This window comes from Pelodiscus sinensis, chromosome 23 (assembly GCF_049634645.1).
Source record: "Pelodiscus sinensis isolate JC-2024 chromosome 23, ASM4963464v1, whole genome shotgun sequence".
NCBI classification, from domain to species: domain Eukaryota; kingdom Metazoa; phylum Chordata; order Testudines; family Trionychidae; genus Pelodiscus; species Pelodiscus sinensis.
Genome location: NC_134733.1, coordinates 18,635,437 through 18,655,684, shown reverse-complemented (window position 1 = coordinate 18,655,684; position 20,248 = coordinate 18,635,437). Strand labels below are relative to the sequence as shown.

The following is a 20,248-nucleotide window of genomic DNA, read 5'->3' as shown; positions in this document are numbered from 1 at the left end:
AGACCAAAGTCTAATCTGCATATATGCTGTCGTGATAGCTATGCTAGCAACTATCACAATGGTCCATTACAGACATTTGCTGCTTAATAATGTAGTAGGAAGATGTACCAAATTCCTGGCTTAAAGATTCAAATAGCATGATATTTTAACAGTTGTTAAAATATGAATTATCATTAACTTAGCACTATTGGTACTTAATGCAGTGAAATTTGGACATAACTTAATGACAATGTTAAATAATGCTGGAGCTGCAAATTATAAACGTGTTTTCTTGCTTCTCGGCCTACTAAAGGCAAAGATCAAGTGTTTAATCAGGTTGAAGTTACTATTCAATAAGCCTGAAATATCAAAGTACTTTAGGTTATGGCTACAAGTGAGTGTATGCCATATACTGCATATTACAGCGCACTAAGTTTGTTTTTAAGTTTTAGAGCTTCTGTGACCAATGACAGAATTAGTTACTTCACACATTGGGCATCTGTGTCAGGGCTGAGTAATGGGTAGCCTGTGAATATGGGCCATTTGCCATGCTGTGGTCAGGAGAGGAGCAGCAGAGTCAGGGTTGAGCTGGACCATGAACAATACCAGGAAGTCTAGCACCAAGTTACAGGCAGGTGGCAGGGGCAAACTGGGATCAGCATCTGGAGTCTGGGGTTCACAGCAAGGCAAGGTTTGGAACAGATCCAAGCAAGCAGTCTGCATCATTTCTCAGGCAGCTTTCTGTGTTGGCTTCTTGGTTTATATATCAGCACGGGTCAGTCAGTGGCCTGCAGAGGGTCACTACCGACTACCCAGGTCCTGTTAGTAAATGCTGCAGTGTCTATCTTCATGGGATCTCCTAGGAGAAACATGGCCTCAGCTTTGTTCCTGGGAATGTTCAATATTGCAATGAAAATCACAAATTATAGTTCAAATATGTCTTCACTCTGAGTGCATTGGGTCATTTACCTTAACAATGTGAATGTGCTCTCATTATGATGTTCAATTTGATCAGTGTATATTCTAACATTTAAAAGTGCACTTCAGGTGGAAGAATATGGAAATATCAGCAGCTAGGAACCCCTATACATTATATAGGGTTGCCAGGTATCTTACATTGACCCGGACAGTCCAGTATTTTCGCCTCCTGTCTGGTAAAAAAAAATTCAGAAAATACCAGACACCTAAAATTCAGAAAATACTGGATCCCACCCCCTGGAACCCCACCCCCAGACCCCCTGCTTACCTGGTTCCTTCTGGCTCGATCAAGAAAACAAGGTGGCCACCAGCAAAAAGCCTAAAGACATAAAGCAAGGGGAAGCAATGCCTTCCCTGGGTCTTAGTGCTCAACCTCTCCCCTCTTCCTATCCCTATTCTGACTCTGCACACACTTAAAGAGGCCATGCTGTTTTAATGCTGTTTTATTTATTTTATTTATTTATTTCTTAACTCTCGGGGTCCTTTTTTTCCCCTTCAACAACTTTGGTCTCCCTCTTTTTTTTCCCCTCAACAGAATTTTTTCCCTGGTGTTTTTTTTTTGGGGGGGTGGGGTGTTCAGTATTTTGGGAACCCTATATACATAGAATTTTAGAGTCATGAACCAGTGTTACAAACTGATCAGTCAACCATACACCTCATTTAGAACAGGAGTACACAAAAAGGCAGCTAAAAGAGACTAAATAAATACATAAATGCAGTCCAGAGCTGTGTTAACCGTAAACTACTAAAAATATGAAGGGAAAACAGCATCTTCTGTATAGTAAAGTTTCAAAGCCGTATCAAGTCAATGTTCAGTTGTAAACTTGAAAAAGAACCACCATATTGGTTTGTTCAGTTTTGAACCTCCATTCCCAAGGGGTTCATAACTCTGAGATTCTGCTGTAGTCCCACATGCTAGTAGGGTTGCCAGGTGTCCGGTATTGACCTGGACAGTCCGGTATTTTCGCCTCCTGTCTGGTAAAAAAATTCAGAAAATAACCGGAAACCTGAAATGTCTGGTATTTTCTTCTTCTTCTTTTTTCGTGCCAGGAGGCGAAAATACCGGACACCTGGCAACCGTACGACACACTCGGCAGCTGGGCCCAGCCTCCGGCCTTCCCCCCCTCGGGCCCCCAGATCCCGTGCTTACCTGGTTTCATAGGGAAGATGCGTTCTGGCTTGATCAAGAAAACAAAATGGCCAACAGCAAAAAGCCTAAAGACCAAGGGGAAGCAATGCCTTCCCTGGATCTTAGTGCTCAACCACTCCCCTGTTCCTATCCCTATTCTGACTCTGCACGCACTGAAAGGGCCATACTGTTTAATTTTTTAATTTTTTTTTGCTCAACAACTTTGGTCTCCCCCCTTTTTTTCCCCCCTCAACAGAATTTTTCCCTCAATTTTTTGTGTGTGTATGGGGGGGTGGGGGGGTGTTCGGTATTTTTTATTAAACCATCTGGCAACCCTATGTGCTAGTGCTGCAAGGTTCTTACACTCAGTTTGCTTATTTTTGAAATCTGGGTAGAGATATGTAGCCAGCATAACTATATGTACCAATTAAATTACATGCAAACATTATATTGAAGGCTAACAAGGAAGGCTCTGGCTTTCTGCACAGGAGGGTATTTCACCCTTGGAGAAATAAGGACAAGTTGCATATAAGAATCAGTCATTATAAATTACATTCAAATGGGCCAGTTTTCAATCACAGTCTATTTGTATATGCCTCACATATGAAAGTATGAGGTTTACATTATATTTAATGGACAATTTATTTAATGAAGGTAAGTAATTGCTGTTAAAACAAGCATGTTAAACACAGAGTGAAGCTATTTTAAAATAATATCAGTCATTTATTATGTCCTGAGTGCAGCGGACTGGACTTGATGACTTCTCAAGGTCCCTTCGAGTTCCAGCATTCTATTATTTTGTGCTTTCTAATAAAATTAAGAATCAGTTGATTTTTTCCTTTGACAAAGGTAGTCAAGCTAGTTTTGATACTTAGCTCAGTATAGCCCATTTTGCGGGTGCACAGAGCATAAGAAGCAGGATCATTGCTCATGGATGAATGTTCAACATGTGCAACAATGCCATTTTTTTGGCGGGGGTGGAGAGGACTGCAGCCTCACATAGTGGAAGGGTGCTTGCTCTTCTTCCCCTTCCCTGATGATCAGGGAACAAGGGCAAAGTACACAGTTTGTGTGCATTTCTCTCACTCCTGGTTGGTATGAAAGGAGGCAAAAGAGTAATTTACACAAAACTGTGTACTTTCCCCTCTGTCTCTGATAGGAAAACAGAAAGAAGAGCAAGCAGCATTCTGGTATGCATGGCTGCAGCCCTCCATGCCCTCCTGAAATGGTGCCCTTGACCAAGATTGCAAAATCCATTTATATATCATGATATTTCTTCTACAGATTATATCCCACGAACCTGTCCCACAACTGGTTTTTCCAGGATTACCAAAAAACCAGATTGTCAGCAGAAAGTACTAATTTATTGTTTATTACCAGTAGTAAGACGGTGCATTCAATTAACTGCAAGAATTGGAGTCACTAAAGACCTGATTGTAACCACTGATGGGAGAAAGAGGGAAATGAGGGAGATTTAAGTTAATGGTTGTTATTTGGGTCAGTAAATTAAACACATCTTTTTCCTCTGGAAAGCCTGATAGATTGGAGACTCTGGGACAGATTCTCTGATGGCATAACTCCATTGAAATCAAAAAGGCCGAGTGTTGGTAAAATATTCTCATCTTAATTTTCAATTAACCAATAGACAGTAGTTTAACGAGATTGGGCCTTTCAGGAGAGAATGGACACTTTAAGAGCCATAATTGAAAGATATTACATTAATATATATTAGTGGAATTCTAAAATAAATGTCTCAGCTTCATGGCATCTTAATTGTTTCTGGAATATTTTTCTTTGAAAGATTTTAACATTCATTATTTCCATTATTTTTCTTTTAAATGTAACAGCGCTGCCATATTTCGCCTGCAGGCAATGCACAGACGACTGTGTGCTGAACTGGGGAATGAAAAGTATCTCGAATCGAAAATTGCTTTGATGCTGAAAGAAAATGTGTAAGTTAAGAAGTGAGAGAGAATGGAAGGAACTGGTCTTCATTACAGTTGTTATTATAGCTATTTAGCCCAAAGTCCTAAATCAACTTATTGATTAATTCACGGACTGGAAAGGAGAGAACATATAGTATGTAAACAACTGACATTTAAAGTGATCAAAAACTTAAGAGGCAGTAAAGCTTGTGAAAAAGTCATCATTTTCTTTCCTGCCTGTAGTATTTGTAACTGTCTGAGAAGCTTGAAAATAACATCTCTGTGTATTCACTATGTAGTTTTTGTGGCAAATTTTTTTAGGGGGAAGGTATATTAAAAAGAGATGAAAGGCAGACAGTTATTTTTGCAACCCCTTCAGTGTATGGACCAGGTTCCTTTATCAGGCTTAAAATGCATCATCAGAAATGTGAGCAGAGCTGTAGGAATAGCAGGCCAGTTTCTGTGATGGTGTAAACAAGTGAAACTCCCCTATTGTTGACTTTGAGCTGAAGCAGTTTAATCCTGAGCAGAAAGACACACATCTAAAAATTGAAGACTTCAAAAAGTGACTTTTGATACTTTGCTACTATACGAGCAATATTCTATTTGCATAACATGTCACTGGAGTTATGCTCATGTAGCCAAACAGACAATTAGGATTTGGTCCACTAGGATTTGGTCCATTCCAGTGATAATGGAAAGAAAAATGTCTCTCTGCAGATCCCACAAAACAGCATTTATTCCTTTTTCAAATGTTAATGTTTTGGAGTTCATATTTTAATATTGCCTGTGGCAAAGACATGGTGGATTTAATAAAATCTCAGAGAGACACTCTGAATTTCTCAGGTTAAAAAGGGTTTCAAACTAGAATTTATTTTTGGGCTAAACTACCAGATAGCGCAACATCCAAGAAACAATGAAATCGACAGCAATGCTTCCATTCACTTCAGTGGGATCGGATTTTATTAAAAACTACTGCTGCTATTAGTACTGTTTAGTATGGCAGTATTTCTTAAACTTTTTAAGACCGAGGAACACCAAACAATAATTTTTTTTAATGAGAAACACCAAGGATTTTTTGTTGAAAAGAAAAAAAATGGGGGGAGGGGAGTTATTGACCAAAAAAAAAAGAAAGGCAGAGGGAGGGGAGTTACTGAGGGGAAAAAAAGGTCACCTGCCCCTTTAAGGGAGGCCATTTTGTTCTGTTGTTCTCCGCAGCACACCTCCGACTGCCTTGCGGCACACCGGTGTGCCACGGAACACAGTTTAAGAAACACTGGTTTAGGGTGAGCATTGCATCTTAGCTCTGAAATACACAGTAAACTTGTACCTTTTACTGAGTGTCTGTTATCAACTTGTGTGTTTGATTCCCATAGTAACTTATTGATAAAGGAATTTTTACTGAGAAAGCTCATTTTTAAAAAGTGCTTTCCTTTCATAGCATCACCAGTCATATATACAATTAAGTTCAGGGAAATGTCATCACTCTACTTCCATTATAAAGGTACATGCAGTATCTGCACCTGGATAGGGCAGGTATCTGCTTTTCAACATCAGTTTGTAAAGAGCTGCTGTTTTCTAATGTATCGGTGGGCCTTACCCAAAGTAGTGGAATTTTCAAAAGACATTGTGAGATTAATCTTGAAGGGACAATGTGACAGTGAACACCACTGTGGATCAGCTGAAGGACTGTCAGTTCTGTGTGTCTTTCAAAATGAAAGAGGCCTTATAAAATACTGGTGCATAAGGCCAGAGATGTGATAAGAGGCTATCCCTCTCTTACTGACCTTGAGATGAATTAGCTTGACCCTTGGGGCATGTTTACACTAGAGCAGGAATCATTTCTCTCTGTGTAGGGGGAGGGCCAGATGCTAGCTGTGCTTGAGCAAGTGCACTAAAATTAGCAGTGTGTCTGTTGTGGCACAGAGGGCACCATGTGCTGGCCATCAGAGTATGGACCAAAAGGCAGGGTTGTCCCTAGAATTTTTGGTGTTCTGCACAGCCCCCCGCAAGGTGGGGCTGCACTCAGGGCTGCAGGAGCAGGAGCAGAACAGGGATGCAGCAGGTGCCAGTGGGAAGCGGAGCCTCTTGGCCCCAACCCACTTAGCTTCCCCAGTTCCCAGCTGTGTTGCTCCGGAAAATGAGCTCGGGGGAAGAATTGGAACCGCCCCCACACTCACCAGTGCTAGGAAATGGAGCTGAACAAGATGGGGCTGGGACACTCTGCTTTCTGCTGCTACCATGAGTGCAAGTGTGGCCCAACCCCTGCTGCTGGCATCAGTCCCTCCTCACACTCAGTAGTCCACCAGGTTATGTCTGCTAGAGGAAAGGGCCGAGCGGAGAGGTGTCCTGGGTTCCTCACCCTCCCGCCATGCCAAGTTGGCCCTGTTGGAAGCAGCCTGCAGCAGAAGGCAGCCAAGGGATGCGGCTGGTCACAGTAGCTGGCACCACCCCGCATGCAGCTGCGTAAGGTACTATAGAATTTAGGACAGTTTGGTGCCCCACATTTCGTGGTGCTCTACACCACTGTGCACTTTGTGTATTGGTAAGTACGGCCCTGCCAAAGGCATCAGATGTACGTATGCAGTTAGCGTGTGCTTCAACATCCACACTGCTATTTTTAGCATGCTGTCTGTCAAAGGGCAAGCATCCAGCTGCAGTGAATACATACCTTAGAGTCTGAGCAGAAGAAAACACATCTGAAAAACAAAGACTTCAGAACCAGACCCTGGATATTTTTGCTACCACATTAGCAGTGTTACTTTTGCAGAACAAGCACTCTTCATATTATGCGAAGGAAGTATATTCTATTTCTGTAGAGCTCTCCACCCTGCAGATGCCACAGTTTAAACTTGAGTAGAGACATTCCTGGGCTGTTATATAAAAACTGTCTTTCAACTTGTGCTGATGTTGGGGTCACATGGAAACTGAGTGAATATCTGTCGGATTCAGCATAGCGAGCAAGAATTTCGAAAGGCATCTGGACACTGACAGTTAATTTATATAAATTATGTTCTCTGCTGTTTTTTGGAAAAAAACAAATGCTTAATATAGAAGGATCACAGAGTGACAGACAAAGTCTGTCAGGCTTTGGCTACACTGGCAGATGTAAAGTGCAGTAGCATGACCACACTTGCACTGCTCACAGACTGCAACAGTGAAAACGCTGCTGAGTGTCCACACTGTCAGCCACCAGTGCAGTAGCATGACCACACTTGCGGCACTAGCAACACCTTTTGTAGGAGTGCATTCTGGATTGCTATCGCACAGAGCACCTCTTCCTCTTCTACTCCAGAGGTTTGTGGGGCGGCGCGGGGCATCCTGGGTCCTGCCCCAGTGCCCCATGGTGTACTGCTTTGCAACCCAGCAATCCCTGCGCTTCCATCTGCATTTGGTGCCATCTTTCAACAGCTTCTGTGCTGCACACTCTGCCTCCTCAATGTGCAGAAACAGATCTGCAGCTGTTGAGGAAAATACTAATAGGTCTCTGCACTGGATCAGGTTGGAGGCCTGAGCCTGTCCAGGGTCAGAGGGAGGCCAATCTGCCTCATTACCAACATTACCAATCTGCCTCATTACCAAGGCAAACAGCCTAGTTCAGGCCCCGTTTCTCTGTGTGACAGTAAACAGCTTCAGGTCCCAGGCCTTTGCTGAGGCCAGGCAAGCACTCAATATACCCTGGCTCTGGGTAAGACTTTCAACAGCACCAATTACAGGCAGTCCCCGGGTTACGTACAAGATAGGGACTGTAGGTTCGTTCTTAAGTTGAATTTGTATGTAAGTCGGAACTGGCGTCCCGATTCAGCCGCTGCTGAAACTGACCAGCGGCTGACTACAGGAAGCCCGAGGTAGAGTTGCTCTGCCCTGGGCTTCCTGGAATCAGCCGCTGATCAGTTTCAACAGTGGCTGAATCTGGACGCCTGGGACAGAACAGCTGGGGCACTGTCGGGCAGCACCCCAGCAGCTCTACCCCAGATGTCCCCAAGTCAGACGCTGCTGAAACTGATCAGCGGCTGATTTCAGGAAGCCCGGGGCAGAGCAACTCTGCCTCGGGCTTCCTGTAGTCAGCCGCTGGTCAGTTTCAGCAGCGGCTGACTTGGGGACGCCTGGGGCAGAGCAGCTGGGGTGCTGTGGGTTGGTCCAGTAGCGCCGAGGAGCACTAGCTGCATTCCCCCCCCCCCAGCAGACCAGGGAGACGCGGGTCGCGGGTCGCGGGACCGCCGAGACGTGCCCCGGTCCCGCCTGCATCCTCCGCGGCTTTGCTCCGCATCTCCCTGGTCTGCTGGGGGGGACTCCCCCCAGCAGACCAGGGAGACGGGGAGCAAAGCCTCAGAGGACGCCGGCAGCGGGACAGCCGCGGCGCGTCTGGGCTGTCCTGCTGCCCGCATCCTCCGAAGCTTTGCTCCCCGTCTCCCTGGTCTGCTGGGCCCCTCCCCCAGCAAATCAGGGAGACGCGGAGCAGCTTTTCTCGCCCTGGAGGACGCAGGCAGTGGGACCGCGGTGCATCTGGGCGACCCGCCGCTCGCGTCCTCCAGGGCGGGAAAAGCCCCGTTCGCAACATAAGTCGGATCCGCGTAACTCGGGGACCGCCTGTACATAAAAGCCTATGTCCCATTTAGACACCTAGGTCCTGATTCTCAAAAGCAATGGTTTTCAACCTGTGATCCAGGGACCTCCTGGAGTTCTGCAGACTATGTCTAGGATTCCAAAGGGTCTGTACCTCCATATGAAAAATTGTAGGGGTTCCGCAAATGAAAAAAGATTGAAAAACACAGATCAAAAGTATTTAGTGATCTAATTCCCATTGATTTTATGGAGCTGGGCCTTTGGAGCCTAAGTTCTATTGAATTTTAATCAGACGTAGGCTCCTAAATATCTACTTTGCTTTTGAAAATAGGACTTCGGTGCTACTTTTACCTGATGTGAACACTGCAATTTCCAGGTCTGGCAGATTCACATATAAGAGGCATTTTTCAGTCTCATGCTTTTCTAGGGCTTCATATACACTGTGATTTGCATGCAGGTTTCCCATAATCCTCAGAAGGAATTCTGTACTAAAAATTAAATCCAGGCCCTAGTAAAGTCAAGGGGAATTTTGTCATTGACTTCAGTGGGGCCAGGTTTTTATTCTAATACTTTGTCTTTGATCTTCATGGATGTGAGGGCATGAATCTTTATGCTTTAACTCAGATTTAATGTCCTGTATCAACCTTAAGCATCCTTAAACTAGGTTCGATGGGGACAGGTGACCAAAGCCCACGGGTAAGTGAAGAATATGGAGACCTGGAAGATGGGTCAGAAATGGGAGGAAGTGTGGGCTATAATAGCAGAGAGAAAGGAAGAACAAGGCAGAACTGGGAGGCAAGATCAAATTAGTATCTTAGATGCCTATATACAAATGCAAGAAGTATGGGTAATAAGCAGGAAGAACTGGAAGTACTAATAAATAAATACAACTATGACATCGTTGGCATCATAGAGACTTGGTGGGATAATACACACAATTGGAATATTGGTATAGAAGGGTACAGCTTACTCAAAGGACAGGCAGGGAAAAAAGGGAGGAGGTGTTACCTTATATATTAAAAATGTACACACGTGGACTGAGGTGGAGATGGACATAGGAGATGTGCATGTTGAGAGTCTCTGGGTTAGGCTAAAAGGGGTAAAAAACAAGGGTGATGTCATGCTAGGGGTCTACTACAGGTCACCTACCCAGGCGGAAGAGGTGGATGAGGCTTTTTTTAAACAACTAACAAAATCATCCAAAGCACAGGATTTGGTAGTTATGGGGGACTTCAACTATCCAAATATATGTTGGGAAACTAACACTGCGGGGCACAGACTATCCAATAAGTTCTTGGACTGCATTGAAGATAACTTTTTATTTCAGAAGGTTGAAAAAGCTACTGGGGGGAAGCTATTCTAGACTTGATTTTAACAAATAGGGAAGAACTGGCTGAGAATTTGAACGTGGAAGGCAGCTTGGGTGAAAGTGATCATGAAATCATAGAGTTCATGATTCTAAGGTATGGTAGAAGGGAGAACGGCAAATTAGAGACAATGGATTTCAGGAAGGCAGATTTTGGTAAGCTCAGAGAGCTGGTAGGTAAGGTCCCATGGGAAGCAAGGCTGAGGGGAAAAACAACTGAAGAGAGTTGGCAGTTTTTCAAAGGGACATTGTGAAGGGCTCAAAAGCAAGCTATTCCGCTGTATAGGAAAGATAGAAAATATGGCAAAAGACCGCCTTGGATCAACCAGGAGATCTTGCATGATCTAAAAATAAAAAGGGAGTCATATAAAAAATGGAAACTAGGACAAATTACAAAGGATGAAGATAGGCAAACAATACAGGAATGCAGGGGCATGATTAGAAAGGCAAAGGCACAAAACGAGCTCAAACTAGCTACAGGCATAAAGGGAAACAAGAAGACATTCTATAAATATATTAGAAGCAAGTGTGTGACCCAGCAGTAGCGTTCCCTCACTGTCCAGGTCATCGCCCCCACCTGGACAGGGGTTTCACCCACCTAGGCACAATAGTGCCTACCACCCTTTTGCAAGATATCACTCTAGGTGTGTGATTAATTCCCCGGGTTTATTCCTGTGTAATCTGAGTCTATACCTGGTCGCCTCGCTGGCTCCCCTGACCGAAAGGGAGGGGTAGGGGTGCTCGGGCCCATCCCCACTCCGAGCCCCAACCCAGGGCCCTAAGAACCGGAGGAAACCCTTTCCTATGGTTTGGTTGGTGGGGGTAACTACACCCCCATTACAAAGAGGAAGACCAAGGACAGGGTAGGCCCATTGATCAGTGAGGAGGGGGAAACAGTAACAGGAAACTTGGAAATGGCAGAGATGCTTAATTACTTCTTTGTTTTGGTCTTCACCGACAAATCTGATGAAGGAATGCCTGACATAGTGAACGCTAGTGGGAAGGGGGTAGGTTTAGAAGATACAATTAAAAAAGAACAAGTGAAAAATCATTTAGAAAAGTTAGATGTCTGCAAGTCACCAGGGCCTGATAAAATGCATCCTAGAATTCTCAAGGAGTTGATAGAGGAGGTATCTGAGCCTTTAGCTATCATCTTTGGAAAATCATGGAAGACAGGCGAGATTCCAGAAGATTGGGAAAGGGCAAATATAGTGCCCATCTATAAAAAGGGAAATAAAAACAACCCAGCAAACTACAGACCAGTCAGTTTAACTTCTGTGCCAGGAAAGATAATGGAGCAAATAAGTAAGGAAATCATCTGCAAACACTTGGAAGATAATAAGGTGATAGGGAACAGCCAGCATGGATTTGTAGAGAACAAATCATGTCAAACAAATCTGATAGCTTTCTTTGATAGGATAATGAGTCTTGCGGATAAGGGAGAAGTGGTATACCTAGACTTTAGTAAGGCATTTGATATGGTCTCCTTGATATTCTTATCAATAAATTAAGCAAATACAACTTAGATGGGGCTACTATAAGGTCGGTACATAACTGGTTGGATATCCATTTCCAGAGAATAGTATTAATGGTTCACAATCCTGCTGGAAAGGAATAACAAATGGGGTTCTGGGCAAGGGTCTGTTTTGGGACTGGTTCTGTTCAATATCTTCATCAACGATTTAGATATCGGCATAAAAAGTATGCTTATTAAGTTTGCAGATGACACCAAGCTTGGAGGGGTTGCAACTGCTTTGGAGGATAGGATCATAATTCAAAATGATCTGGACAAATTGGAGAAATGGTCTGAGGTAAACTGGATGACGTTTAATAAAGACAAATGCAAAGTGCTCCACTTAGGAATGAACAATCAGTTTCACACATACAGAATGGGAAGCAACTGTCTAGGAAGGAGTATGGCAGAAAGGGATCTAGGGGTTATAGTGGACCACAAGCTAAATATGAGTCAACAGTGTGATTCTGTTGCAAAAAAAGCGAACATGATTCTAGGATGCATTAACAGGTGTGATGTGAGAAAGACACGAGAAGTCATTTTTCCACTCTACTCTGCGCTGATTAGGCTTCAGTTGGAGTATTGTGTCCAGTTCTGGGTGCCATATTTCAAGAAATATGTGAAAAAATTGGAGAAGGTCCAGAGAGGAGCAACAAGAATGATTAAAGGTCTAGAGAATATGAGCTATGAGGGAAGACTGAAAGAACTAGGCTTGTTTAGTTTGGAAAGAAAAAGACTGGGGGGATATGATAGCAGTTTTCAAATATCTAAAAGAGTGTCACAAAGAGGAGGGAGAAAAAATTGTTCTCCTTGGCCTCTGAAGATAGAACAAGAAGCAATGGGCTTAAACTGCAACAAGGGAGGTTTAGGTTGGACACCAAGAAAAAGTTCCTAACTATCAGGGTGGTTAAACACTGGAATAAATTGCCTAGCGTGGTTATGGAATCTCCATCTCTGGAGATATTTAAGAGTAGGTTAGATAAATGTCTGTCAGGGATGGTCTAGACAGTACGGGGTCCTGCCATGAGGACAGGGAACTAGACTCGATGACCTCTCGAGGTCCCTTCCAATCCTAGTATTCTATGATTCTATGATTAATGCACCCCTCACCATGGTATCTAAGCTCCTCAGTCAAAGCTCCAAATAGTCAACTCTAAGAACCATCACTGAAAAATCTTAGAAACAGATTAGGTGGTTTTAAATAAAGAAAGCATTAAAATCATTCTTTACTGTCTAGTAGACATTCTGACAGTCCTTATAATGAGTAAATACTAGCTTGAGGAAGAAGTTTGACGAGATGGGTAAGTACGATCTCTAAAAATGGAAGTGTTATTAACAAGGGTGGAATTTTGGAAAGGTAGGGAAGGCTGCACCCATGTGCTCCTAGACATGGCTTGCTTTTTATCCCATTCCCCAGAGCTCCCTTCACCAGCCAGGTGTGAGAAGCATGCACAGAATGCAAGTACTTTCACCTCACTGCCTGATACTCCGGGGAATGGGATGAAAAGCAAGCCATCTCCTGGAGCACACGGCTGCTGCCCCACCCCCAAAATTCCACTCTTGGCTATTAATATTAGCACTACTTGACTTCTTAGTTATCATGCCCTTTAAAACAAGCAGGACAGAGTAAAACTTGGCTGAATTTCCTATTTCATTTTGGAGCAGGTAGCACAGAATGTAATTAATTGATCTGATTTCCTTTCCGCAATTATCTTTGCTCATTTCACTTGGTCCCTTTAATGAAAACACCTCACCTTGCACTTAAAAGGTACGATATGTGGCAAATCGAAATTGAGCAGGAGAAATTTGGAAGCCTCCGGGAGCAACTTGAGCAAGATGAGGAGGAATTAGAGAGACAGTGCAAAGAGCGGGCAGAACAGAGAATTCAGAAAGAAAAGGCTGTGGCCCGGCTAGCAGAACGAAAACAGCAGGTTGGAAAAAAGTAAGTACAACAGACATTCCACTTTCCTTTCCCCAACTAACTTAGCCCTTTTCATTTGGTCATTGGAAAGACTTGTTAACTCAAAGGACGCTAGTCATAAAGGGTCTTCCTGTAGGTAGGTACTCACCACAGAATACCTGACTCAAAGAAATGTGATTAAAGGAGGAATGTAAAAAAATAGCAACAATCCACAGCCCTGAAGGCTGCAACCCTTGGGCAAGCAGAGGTGCCCTTGACTTTAGTGGGAGCTGTTTGTACATCAGCATGGTAGCACTATGCCCACTAGATTTTTATTTGTGTTTTGCAGAAAAGAAATGGAAGCCTGGGAGGAGTATGAGAGAAGACATCAAAAAGAAGTCGAAGATGCACACCGGAATCGTGAGAAAGCAGTCCAGTTTCTGAAAAAATCTATGTCAAGGTTCCATTAGCTTTTTCCATTGCTAGCATCATAGCACAGGATCTGAAATGTTATACCTGAGCCTCAGCCTTTAGGAATAAACATTTTTACAGCTAGATTACATTGTGACACACTTAGCCCTGGTCTGTGCTACAAACTTCTGTCAGTATAATGATATCGCTTTGGGATGTAGATTTTCCACACTCTGAGAAACATAGTTTTACTAACCTAACCCCTGGTGTAGACAGCACTAGATCAACAGGAGAGAAATAGCCACCAGCTCTCAAAGAGATGGACTACTTATGCTGATGGGAGAAGCTCTCTCATTGGTGAATTGGAATTCACTAAGTGCTAGAGTAGCATAACAAGGGTAGACAGGCCATTAGAAATCTCCAGCTTCCTGTGATCCTGTCAGGTCTCTCAAGCTGTGCAGGAACTTGAATAAGAGGATTCTTAGGAAAATCCAGGTTGTTTGTGAAGTAGTATGGCTGTATGAAGTAGTTGGGAGCCTTCCTTTTGAGTCTGTTTTGACTAGGGATGTTGAAAGACAGTTAATTAGGTAACCGTGTAACCACTGAAAATCTCAGCAGTTACATAATTACACACTACTGGCTCTGCAGTATGAAGCTGGCTTTTAAGCTGGCATCTGGTGCGTATCAGCTCCTGGCCCCACTACCAGGGAGCTGGATGCCCCCCCATGCTCGCTGCAGGTTCTGATACACAGCCAGCAGCTCAGGGTGGCAGCAGGCTCTCCAGGAGCGGGGCAGGAGTCTGCATGTAGCCATTAATGGCAACTGATAAGTCTAGACTTATTGCCTAATGCTTTAAATGATTATACTGTTACATCCCTAGTTCTGACACAGTCCCACTCAATATAGCCTTAGGGGCCCTTTATTGCTGGAGAAGTTGAGTTTTGAGTTAGATGTAGATCAAGGGTGGGCAAGATATGGCCCACAGACCAGATCTGGCTTGCCAAGTCTTTTAATCTTGCTCGTGGCCTGCCCTTGCAGTATGAAGCAGCTCCACATCGCTCAAAGTGGCTGGCTTCAACCTATGGCTCTCTGCACCATGCACAGGAAGAGCGAGGGAGAGGGAGACTTCATATGTTGCTTCGACCATGGCACAATCTTGTAGCCCCTATTGGCCAGTTTCCGGCCAATATGAGCTGAGAGATTGTGCTGTTGGTGAGGGTAGCACACAAAGCCTCTCCACTCCCTCTCCCCTGGAGCAAAAAGCCACATGGAACAGCCAGCCATTTTGAGCAGCCTGGGGCTGTGAGCAGGCAGGGAAGCTTGCTTGAGCTTCTGGGCAGGAGATGCTTAGGTAAGCACCTCCTGGCCAGAGTCTGCCTCAGACACCCCACCGCCTCCCACATCCCAGACTCTGCACCCCCTCCTAATTCTCTTCCCCAGGCCAGAATCCTCTCCTGCACCCATATCCCCTCCCAGATCCTGCACCTCAATCCTCTGCCCCAGGTCACAACCCACTCCTTCACCCAAACTCCCTCTCAGATCCCATACCCTCTCCTACACCCCAGTCCCTTACCCAGACCTCCCTTCTGTACCCAACCTCCATCCCACACTTTGCACCCTCTCCATAAAAAATGCAGCCCTTGACCACTTGCCAAAATCTTAGAGTTACTCTCCATCAAAAATTACTGCTCACCGCTCATGTAGATCCTGGCTACTTGTAGGCTTGTTCTCTTGATGTGTTTTTTACCCATTAAGAGGTTTTAAACCCCATTATTTAGCCCAATTCCAAATCAGATAATTACCTGTCTAAATTACCTCTAAAGTTTAATATGGATATGGTAGCTTTCCCTTTTATCTACTAAAATTGCTGCACAGTCTTTCTTTGTGCTGTTTCTGTTATATCTCTGCATTATACTTCAGGGGTTAATGAGATGAGCTCACTCTGTGTTGCTTTGTGTTTTGTATTGTTAGTTTTTATTTTTATGCTAAAGACTCTCTACAAAATATCTTTATTGGAATTTTATACACTGGAAAGGTAATTATAATTCCCTATTATTTAGTTTTGTCTTTGGCAATATGGAGAAGCAATGTGCCAGCAATTAAGTCCAGTGAATTCATTATTTGACTGTTCTTGCTGAATCTTGTATCTCAAGCAAAATACATTGTATCTACTAGAATGGAATCTAGGTTCTTAATAGTTAGAGATGGAAAAGACCAACTGGTTAAACAATGAACCAAATATAAATTTAATATTTAAATTCATGTTAATAATTTTGGGATTTTCTCTGGCTTGACTAGGAGGATACTATATTTAAAAAGGCCATATTTAGGGCTATATTTGTAGTCTTTATACAATAGAACAGTTTATGCAAACATCAGCCTTTGATTATTTTAGAATATGTCATTGTGTGTGTCAGTTATATAACCAACACACAAATCTTTATTATGTTTTAGTGGCTAGACGTTAATCTCAATGTGGAACACACCTACTCAAAGTTTAAGAAAATACGTTGTTGAGCAAACTATCTGAAAGGCTTTGTGGCCCTTAGAAACTATGAGGTTCTCAGTACAAGACTCTTCCAACTACAGGCAGTCCCCGGGTTACATGGATCCGACTTACATCGGATCCCTACTTACAAACGGGGTGAGGCAACCCCGCACTAGCTGCATCCCCCCAGCAGACCAGGGAGACGCGAAGCTAGCGCCACCCCCCAGCAGAACAGGGAGATGCGGAGCGGCTTTTCTCAGCAGACACCTCAGCTTGAGAATAAAGGACTGAGGGAAGTGAGGTGTGGGAGAATAAAACTGAGCTCTGGAGAAATGTTTGGCTAGAGTTTCCCCTACAATATGTACCAGTTCCGACTTACATACAAATTCAACTTAAGAACAAACCTACAGTCCCTATCTTGTATGTAACCCGGGGACTGCCTGTATTCTATTTTACTGGACCCAATATCATTGTAAACACAGTGTAACCTACGGGAGGGTTAACAATTACTGTTTGCCAGGTTAGCTATTTTAATGCTGAATGCTTCATAGCAGGACACAGACCTGAAAAGCTTTATTCTACCAACAGAGTTCGTCAGAAAGAAGCAAAGGAAGAACTGAAAACTTGGGAGCATATGGAAAAAAGGATGCAAGCTGTGCTGTCCCTGAAAAACAATATAACTTCCAATAGGGTACCTCTGTGACTACTGAGATTAGTAGTGATGCAATTGGAGTGACAAATTTTAATGAAAACCATTTCAGTTTTTAGCAAGCCCCTGTATTCCATGACCTAGGCTGGGAGTCTAGCCATTAAAGGTCACAGAGTCAGACTCATAAGACCAAATTCAAATACTCTCACTTTCATTGAGTAAATACTTTATTCCCTGAGTGGTTCACTGACTTCAGTGGTATCACAATTTCAATACAGTGTTCCATGAGTAAAGGTGTTAGAATCTGGCCAATAGGATGGTTGATTGTCTTGCTCTTAATACAGAAATACGTTATATTAAAATAAAACAGTTACCATTACCATAACATAACCATTAAAATAATTTAAACCAACAGGAAAATGAAGAAATTCAGACTTAAGGCTATGATAATTTTATTTTACCTGTTTGAATCTATGCACTGCAAAGTCTGAGAAGATTGATGTTAACTAGTCACTGATTGTATTAATGCCACCACACGTTATTGCATAGAGTTACTTATTTTAAGAGAGGGCCCTGGAGAAGAAAGTTGGAGGTCAAGTGATACGGTACTTGCATTTAGTCCTAATCCTGGCACAGCTCTTTGCCAGGAGTAGGAGTAATTTGTGTGAGTTGGAGTGCAATTAACTCAACTATTGCAAATAAAATCAGGTACAATTAAAGGATTTACAAAAGCCCCAAAGCTATTACAAAGATAAAGCAACCTCTGAGCAGAAAAATCCACCATTGGTTTATAAACAGAGAAAGGGACCAAAATCAGATTGTGTTTTTAATTTTCCATACTGTGTGAATAGAATATGTAACTGTTACTTGCATGACTTCATAGGAAAAACTTCGAGCCCTCCAGGTGAGAGACAGAGCAAAGGCTCTTGAGGCAAAAAAGCAAGAGCTGAAGATGAGAGCGGCTATTGTGGCAGAAGGAGGTGATGTCACCAAGGAGATTTTTCTCCATAAACAATGTGTGGAGTTAGAAAGACAGAAGCAGTAAGTAGTCATTTCTTTATATATCTTTCATTCCGGGTCGATAAAAATCTCCACCTCAAGCCACTCAGACACTAAAACATGAAATTTATATTCCTTTCTCATTTTAGCAGTTCCATTCTAATTTATGTTAGCCTTGCTACCCCCAGGGAATTGAACTGATTTCTGTAGCTAGAGACTATCAATCCAAAGCCTCAGAACAGAATTGACAAAGCTTTATTGACTCAGTGAAGGTAGGGTGATTTATATCAGCTGAGGATTTGGCTCAACCACTTTTTCCTTATAGTTTAAAAAAAGTGTGGCATCAACTCACTGGTTCAAATCCAAACTGTGGTTCCAACCTGCTACTGCATCTGTGAAGGTATAATTTACAGTGCATAAGGAAAACCCATTGAAGTCAATGAAGCTCTGCATGGGAGTCAGCCCACATCAATTTTATTGCAGGATTGGGGCTATTGTTTGTTAAGACGAAAATATTGCCATCAAATGGTGAGTAGATAACCCACATGAATAGGTATGAAGTTTTGTCCTTTTTCTGGGCAAGTGTCCAAGGCATGCAAACCATCCATCCCAAGCAGATGAGAAGTAGAACACTTATTGACAGATGAACCAGTGAGGCTATGGATGACTGGCCTGGGAGACTGATTACTCTTTAGAAGTGATCTTCTAAATTAGGATTGAAGGGGGCAGTGTGGGGACTAGCCACTAATGCACTTGTGATGTCCAGAGTAAGAGAAAACGTCAGTCTTTGGAGTTGTGAACCAGTCACTTTTGCTAGTGCTAATGCACATAAACATTAGTGAATAAACATTCTGCAGAAGTTATGGATATTCTGTCCTAGAAAAGACCATCATATTTTTGTAGGTTTAGTACTTCATCTTTTTCGCTATATCCCCATGAATCACATGCTCTGTTAGATGTGTTATTGGCTATACATGAGAGCATGTTCCTCACAGCAGTTCCTTTCTAATTTCAGCTATCATTCTGCTAGCCTGCTATTTCTCCAAGTGCCTTTGTTTTTCTCTTAGTCTTCTGTCCATAACAGAGATGATCTGTGTTCTCTTTCCCATCTGAGTCTCAGCCTAAACATATGTCCCGTAATTATATGCAGAATAATTAATTATTTAACCATTAGAATCTGTAATTTAATTTGTATTGTTCAATTTAAAAAACCAGCAAAATGTATAAAATGTGCTTTAGGGTTAATATGTTCTGTTATTAAGTTTTCGGTAGATTACATTGTAAACTCATGAAATAATTCTAGGGAAGAAACATGGTCTTTGGGTAAGGTACAGCACAGAGTCAAGAATCCTCTGCCATTTCTGGCATGACTACTTTCTGTGCCTCAGTTTCCCCAACTGTAAACCAGAGGTTACACAACATAATTGCTTCCCTAGAATGTTGTGAGCTAAATTCAGAGTTAATAAAGCAATTTGACATAAAAAGGGCAATATATAAGTACAAACTATTCTAATGTCCTGCCTATATTTAGAATCAGTAATCATTTGCACACAGATCTATTGAAAATGTAAATCCTAGAAGCGAATTGAATCTTTACCATGAATAAATTCTGGTTCTGAAAGCTATATAGAACCTAAAGGAACATAGAGGAAAGAAACAGAAATAGTAATTTTCCTGTGGATTCTGTTAATTCCCACCCACACACTCATTTTGTTAGTTTAGGGTAATCACCCTGTACTGCTGGGTACAGTCTGTAGTTTAAAGAGACATGGCTTCAAAATCAGATAATTTCAGACAAAAAAGTATTTTCTGTTGCGTAAGTTACACTTAAGATTGTTATAACCAAGAGACGAGAGAAAAAAGGTCGTCTTGCTTTTTCAGTTAGTTTACTTGAACACTTTGAAATATAAGAAAATGTTATTGCAAAAATCACAGAAATTGGCCAAGGTATTTAGGGGCAGGCATAGGAGTGGTCCTCAAATTACTTCTCTATTTTAAAACCTTCAGAGGGGTAGCCGAGTTAGTCTGTAACAGGAAAAACTTAAAAAATAACAAAATAGTCTAGTAGCACTTTAAAGACTAACACAATGTGGAGATGGTATCATGACCCACAGCTGAGGTATAGCCATGCCATAAACAAATGACTCAAGATCACACAGCCTATGGCAAAGCAGAGATTTCCAAGTCCCAAGCTAGTGGCCTAGCCTCTAGGCCAGTGGTTCTCAAACGTTTTGGCCCACGCCTCACCCCACTCAACGCAGACCTTTCCACAGACTACCAGCCAACCATCCATGATGGCAAAATTAATACAGGAATGGGTGGAGATTGGGCTCTAACTGGGAGGG

At 42.7% G+C, this 20,248-nt stretch overlaps 1 protein-coding gene across 9 annotated transcripts in view; it reads left to right on the top strand.

The window, feature by feature from the left end:
* CFAP74 (cilia and flagella associated protein 74) overlaps positions 1–20,248 on the top strand; it is a 121,340-nt gene that overhangs the window by 27,564 nt on the left and 73,528 nt on the right. For 7 of the 9 annotated variants that reach the window (XR_012897383.1, XM_075906898.1, XM_075906897.1 and 4 more), the window contains 5 exons: positions 3,934–4,038; positions 13,225–13,398; positions 13,706–13,816; positions 16,844–16,946; positions 17,788–17,945. Coding sequence is in view for 8 of the 9 variants with exons in the window: in XM_075906898.1 (XP_075763013.1) it covers positions 3,934–4,038; positions 13,225–13,398; positions 13,706–13,816; positions 16,844–16,946; positions 17,788–17,945 (651 nt within the window). In the remaining variant the exon portion in view is untranslated. Of the gene's footprint in view, positions 1–3,933; positions 4,039–13,224; positions 13,399–13,705; positions 13,817–16,843; positions 16,947–17,787; positions 17,946–20,248 lie in introns of those variants that run through there. The other 2 variants (XM_025182673.2, XM_025182674.2) reach the window with 2 other exon arrangements.